Here is a 6,562-nt window from a genome sequence, read left to right as displayed (position 1 = left end):
TCATGTCTAACCCTAACCAATCTAACCAACGAAGGCAACGAGTACTAGCCAATCAGAGGCAGAGTAGGGCGGGTCTTCGTGGAATGCGGGTGAGGAAAAAAATAAAAATTACAAGGCGAGTATCTGTCCCGCTCCCTCCCTGTCAGTGTCTGTCCGCCCCGCAGAGCTGCGGTACTACCCAAAAACGTGTTGTTTTAGCAAAAATGAGCGACAAAGGTCTGTCAGACGAAGTAGCGGCATCAGCTTGTAAAGATGGAGACCCAATAACTAAGGTAAGATGGTCGTTGCCCCTATGAAAGCTAAAATCTACTTTACCGGACCCTGTGAAACCCTCAAATGCAGCCGACCCAGCAATAGGCCAACAACGGCTGCCAGACAGGCTGGCCAGCTATTCGTATTGCGTCTATTATCGGACAGGGGCATGTTTCTCCACAAACTGTGGACTGGTCCCTTGCTGACGAGTGATTCGGTCATGTTGAACTAGATTACTAATGTTTACAGTGAGTGTGTGCAACACACACACATGCCGGGCTTCAAACACAATGGTGTATCACTAACGTTTAGCTAACTTACAGCACTAAGTTAAGCTAACTTGACGTTATAGCTAAAGTTTCGCCGGTAACCCACGTTCTCGTGTGGAGACAGGTTGACTCCAAATTTGACGGAAAAGTGGAGACGTCGTTTATCAAAAGCATGCGTTTAACAAGTCTGTACGTAACACAAGAGCTGCACAAGAAAGTATGTATTTTAGGCGCGGTCATCCCTGAACATACTCATGCATGTTGTGGCGAAAGGCAGGCGGACTGGGAATAGCTGATGTGAGCAGTGTTGCAAGCAGAAGGCGCTGGAAATAACTTGTCCAGCTGGCTAACAAAAACATCCATACATTTAAGATAACGTGCATTTTTATTGTCTTCACTCTATCTGTCCCTGAACTCACTGCCAACATCCCTACTGCTCTGCTGCCTGTATCCTCTCTCTACACATATGGAGTATAAACACATGATATAACAAACAATACTTAGTGGAAGAGAGGTCTGCCTGAACAATTGTCTTTATTCTGTGGTCCATTGTTCAAAAAAATTTGAACTTTGGTGAACCTGTAACAGTTTCTGTGAATATTTGCTCCAGCTGCCATTCACTTCAATTGCAGTCCATGCTAAAGACTTTGAGGAATGTCTTCACAGTTCATGTGTGAGCGGAGCTCTGCCAGCTGCAGCAGACTAGCAGGTTAAAGTTCACATTTGACCTGAGAAAAAAACGAATGAAATAATACTGGATTGATGTCCATAGAAACCTCCCAAACCAACCACAAGTTGGCAAAAATATGAATATTTGAAACATATGGATGTAGTTTAGTGGAGAAATGGATTACACTGCAGCAGTGTTTTAGAAACTTGTATGGATATGATGATACGTTTTCTACTGTGAAAACTTGTTGGAGGAAGTGCACAGGAAAGGGGAAGAGTCACAGAGATAACACCCAGCTGTGAAACATACACACACACAGTAAAAGTTATACACTTAAAAATATAAAATATCAACATCAGGTTAAATTTAAGGACATCGTCAGACCTCACCTTCAGTCCCCAGACATCATGGAAGACAGCATCATGCCTTGGCTGAGAGGCTACAGGCCACAGGAGGAGACAATGTTGTACTGTAAGATTGTACAGCTGGAGCTCCTGTACCCTAAGGGAGAATGTGTTGCACTTTTAAGAGTGACATTTCCACTTTATCTTCAAAATACTAGCTGGGACATAACTTCATATGTGTTATTCATAACTGCAGGGGCCCTATTTTAAAATATGCCATTCACAGTACTGTCTAGATTAGATACAAGAAAATGTCAAAGATTAGATTCACGCAAATATTTAGACCCTAGAAATTAGAGAAAAAACATGGTATGACCTCAGTGTCAGAGTCAGAGTTGGCATGTAAAACTTAGTTTTTGCATGGAAAACAAGTAAGTAAATGTGAACTAATCCGAGCGGGACCGTATGGTAATATTGACCGAAGCGTAGCTCACACAGATGTGCTGATCGTTGTGACTTACGTGCGCTCGGTTGCACACAGGTGCAGTTTGGCTGAAATCCTTTTTTCACGAGTGAGTGCAAGGATACAAATGTAACTTCGAGTTCAGACACAAGCAACATAGTCAAAGGGAGACAAATGTTGTGGAGGATCTCTGAGCTACTTTTACATCTCTGATATTCTGTGTATTTGCATTCATTGAACTCTTGATAATATGATGTTTTCTAATGTGGCAGCAGGGTCTGGATTTTTCATGCACACTTGGATTGCACAAGAAGAGCATGTAGCTCGAAACGTCACTGGCGGATGTCTCAATAAACTGCAGTGTGCAGACCTTCATCTTTGTTAGATATGCACATGTACCCACAGGAAATGTGCGTAAAATGCCAACCAGTGACTACACCACTAGCCTCTAATGGTGACTAATACATGAGCTTTTGTAATTGTTTGTGTGCAATAGTCATCAATTTTTTTCGAGTATTGATTTGTTTCAGAGTAACCCATTAGCTCTGCAGCTAACCAGCTGTGTCTCAGTTTCTCAGCTACATTCACAAATTATCTGGCAGTGTTTCCATCTCACCGACCATTTTGTGGTGCAACACATCCACATTCACACTAGAGCTGCAAGGATTAGTCGAGCAACAGAAAGTTAATCTGCAACTGTTTTGGTAATCAAATAGTTGCTGGAGTCATTTTTTTAAGGAAAAATTTGCTTGTTGAAGCCTCTCTAATGTGAGGATTGAAGCTTTTATGTGTCATTCATGATAGTAAACTGAATATATTTGGATATTGGACCATTGATCATTCAAAACAAGACATCTTGGGCTATAAGAAATCATAACAGGTATTTTCCTATATTTTCTGACATTTTACAGACAAAACAATTCATGGAGAAAATATATGTTAGTCGCAGCCTTAATTCACACTTAAAAACCTTGTTTCTGCTTTTTGGAAGACCTGTTTGCAAAATGCAGTGTGGTGGGAAACTTGAATTTCTTTTATAATTTTTATAAAATTATAATTAATTTCTTGTGTTATGCATCTAAAAAGTCAGTTATTGTGTTTGTGTCTCTTGCTGCTTTAGGATTTCATGATGCAGCAGACGATGCTGCGAGTTAAAGATCCAGTTAAATCCTTGGATTTCTACACCAGAATCCTCGGCATGACGTAAGTATTAGTGTGGGCTTCAGTTAAAGGAACTGTTTGATTTTTTTTTTTTTTTAATTGAATCTTTATTAGCCCATTTGCAACGAATCATCACCAAAACATGACACAATAAATCCTTTGAACTGTTTTTCGCTACTGTGTGTGTGTCTGTGTCTCTCATCGAGATAGTTTCCTATACATAAACTGGACTTTCTAGATGAAGTGACGATTTCTCTCTGGTGTGCAAAATCTTCCAGGCTCCTGCAAAAGTTCGACTTCCCCTCCATGCGTTTCTCTCTCTTCTTCTTGGGCTACGAGGACAAGAAGGAGATTCCCACAGATGTGAAGGAAAAGACGGCATGGACCTTTTCCAGAAGAGCCACCATCGAGCTGACACAGTAAGGGTCTATGTCCTGAGTTTAGGGCTGTGTGTTATTCTCATCCGTTCTTCTGTTATTAACTTGAGAATTGTGTTCTCCATCCTTTTTTGTATCCCTTTTCTCTCCTTCAATCTCTCCTTTCTTTCAGTAACTGGGGCTCTGAGTCTGATGAGAGCCAGTCTTATCATAATGGAAACTCTGATCCACGTGGCTTTGGTAAGATTGCGTCCCTGTTTTACAAACGAACAGTTAGGACCAATAAAATTGAAAGAAATGAAAATTAAAAGTTTCTTGTAAAGTCAGAGATTTACAAGTTTGTGACCTTTTTGTCCCAAATGTAAAAGTTTTCTTTCATGTAAGCATAAAATATATAAAAAAAAATAAATGCAAGAGCTCAAAATAAAGGAACGTACAACAATATTATTAAACATACTTTTGGATTTATAGTAACATCTTAGCTGTTATGATCAGTTTTTCCATAAGTCTCAAGTGTTTTAATCCACAGCACTAATCTGTCCACCTTTTCATTCTTCTTAATACATATTTTTGATTCAACTATCATGTTTCTGTCTGTTATTATTGTAAGAAACATGCATGTAGGTCTGTATAAGCTCACAGTGGCAGATTCTGGATATGTGTAACTGTAGTGCGGATTTAAAGTCTCTGTTTGTCCACCTGACTTTTGACAGGACACATTGGAATTGCAGTTCCCGACGTCTATGCAGCCTGCAAACTGTTTGAAGAGCAAGGTGTCACATTTGTCAAGAAGCCCGATGATGGTAAGATGTGAATATGAGGGTCATAGACAGGTTAAATAGATAAATCAGCCTGTTTCAGTATTTTTTTCACCTTTCACCTTTCTTCATTTACCTTATTTGTTGGGTTATGTGAAATAGAAATTAGGGCTGAAAGTGTTACTCAAGGAACTTGAGTAAAAAGAATCTTTTGATTCAATTTCTCAGTTTCAAATTTTACTAGAGCTGATGCTTTTTATTGTTAGTGCAAATTGAGAATGGAGAAAAAGAAATAAGCGTGAAGAAACAGGCAGTAAGTGTAATACAATACAGTGGCCCCAAAAGAGTCTTACACTGGGCTTTGTTTGCCCCTGCGTCAACTGGTCTCCAGCATTAATGTTTCTAAACTTATGGCACAGTGTTGACCCCCCACTGTAGTCGTCAATTGGTAAACTGTGGCTACACCGCTGCATTCACTGACTCATTAAAAGAACAATAACGGTAACTACCAGTGCCTGCATTTGGCATTTCCATGCAATAACATACATATACACCAAGTAAATTATTTCATGACTGCAGGATCATCAAAACTAGCTGGACCACAATCACTGAGACTCCTGATTGGTTGTTAGAACAGTGTAATCTGTTTATTTTGTCTCTTTGTTTAGGTAAAAAATGTTCTTTATTTTTCGTTGCTGTAAAAATGTCACAAGGACCAGTTATGAATAATGAATTGTAATAAAAAGTTGAAAAACATTTTAACAAAATTTTAAATGTAAAACAAAAGGAAAGATAGCCTATGTCTTTTTGGATTTGCACTTTTACATTTTCTTTTGTTCATTTGGCTCTTGAAATGATAAGTAAATGAGGAGGTGTCACCTGAAGGAACATGTTGAGGATATGTATGAAATGTGATTCCTCTTCAAGAATCAAACATGCAACACAGAACAAATTCACATGGGAAAAAACATGGAAAGCACTGCTCAAATGAAATAAAAGATTTATAAAAAACAAAACAAAACAAGGCATAAGCTTTTACAGGCTGCGAAGGTTAAAGAAAAGACAACATGAAACAATGTAAGCACGTGATTTTCTGAAACAAACATGAGCATCACAAACCTTTCCAAGAGACAACCAGAATCCCCTCTGAAGTCCTTATAAATTGGATCAGGCAGGACCAGGCCTCTATGTCATCAGGCTTTTCTCCAGAATACACATACTAAATGTTAATCTGACTGTTATGGAAATAGAGAGAAGAATGATGGACTGTCTTTAGAAACACATGTAACACTATGAGCCATTCAGCTCTTTTGTTCAGCCTAAGCTCTGTTGCTCTCTGTAAATGATTGCACAACGAACCATACTGAACTCTGGATCACTCGCATGCATGCACAATACAAACACAAAGGAGACCCACTCGTAAAAATATTGCTCTATAGGGTTCTTAACTTTTCACATTTTTTTTTACCTATATATTGTACATGTGGATTCATATTTACAGTTACTTTTCTGTCCCCTCTCTTATTTTCCCTCAGGTAAAATGAAAGGATTGGCCTTCATTCAGGACCCTGATGGTTACTGGATTGAGATCTTGAGTCCCAACAATATGGTGTCCATTACCTCCTAAAACCTATGACGACATGCTACCGGCTGCAGTGCGTACAGGCCAGGCCTGCTGTGGCTTCATTGGGAGAGAAGAACACTGAGGTTTAGCGAAGAATTTAGCAACGCACGCTGAAGAGCTGAGGGAAAATGGAGCGGGATCACTTGCACAATGGCAATCAGTGTGTCTGGGCATGGGCTGGACTAACATTGGACAGTTGATGAGTAAATAGATTAGATATGCAAGTTATTGCTATGAAAAGCAAGTACTTTGTGTGGCTGTTGAGTTTGTCTACCATCATCAGTTTGTATGTGTCTTCAAAAAGTAATGCTAAAATGATGTGGCATTCATGTGTAATAAATGTGAAAGCAACCGTTCAAATAAAATGGATTTGTAATTTCTTTTAGTTTAGGGAGACAAAATGGAAAGTAATGGCATTTTTAGCTATAACACTTAAGTTCAAGGAGTAGAGGTGTCAACAATCTCAGTCAAAGTGGTGATTATAGCAAGACACGACGAGGTGACCTGACTCCTTTCTCACAGTGTGTTTGAGATTCAGATGGTTGCTGTACCACTACCATCTAAGACCTGACTACCACATTTGGCATCATTTTGGGTGAGACTAAACCGTTCAGAAATATAATACAAACTTTTATGATCATTTA

General features: G+C 39.2%; 1 protein-coding gene across 1 annotated transcript; it reads left to right on the top strand.

Annotated features, from left to right (window-relative positions):
• Positions 1 to 113: 113 nt before the first annotated feature.
• glo1 (glyoxalase 1) lies at positions 114 to 6,283 on the top strand. Its single transcript, XM_044368532.1, has 6 exons — positions 114 to 272; positions 3,119 to 3,201; positions 3,438 to 3,578; positions 3,709 to 3,776; positions 4,250 to 4,339; positions 5,830 to 6,283. The coding sequence occupies exons 1-6, from the start codon at positions 204 to 206 to the stop codon at positions 5,919 to 5,921; spliced, it is 543 nt and encodes a 180-aa protein (XP_044224467.1). The 5' UTR covers positions 114 to 203; the 3' UTR covers positions 5,922 to 6,283.
• The last annotated feature ends 279 nt before the right edge of the window (positions 6,284 to 6,562 follow it).

The sequence above is a fragment of the Thunnus albacares genome, chromosome 1, assembly GCF_914725855.1.
Source record: "Thunnus albacares chromosome 1, fThuAlb1.1, whole genome shotgun sequence".
Lineage (NCBI taxonomy): Eukaryota > Metazoa > Chordata > Actinopteri > Scombriformes > Scombridae > Thunnus > Thunnus albacares.
Note: the sequence above shows the minus strand (reverse complement) of the source record. Positions and strands in the feature narration are given on the sequence as shown.

Coding starts and splice junctions, on each gene's coding strand:
- glo1 (XM_044368532.1), top strand. CDS start 204: ATGAGCGACAAAGGTCTGTCAGACGAAGTAGCGGCATCAGCTTGTAAA. Junction 3,579..3,708: donor GCCACCATCGAGCTGACACA/GTAAGGGTCTAT, acceptor CCTTTCTTTCAG/TAACTGGGGCTCTGAGTCTG. Junction 4,340..5,829: donor TGTCAAGAAGCCCGATGATG/GTAAGATGTGAA, acceptor ATTTTCCCTCAG/GTAAAATGAAAGGATTGGCC.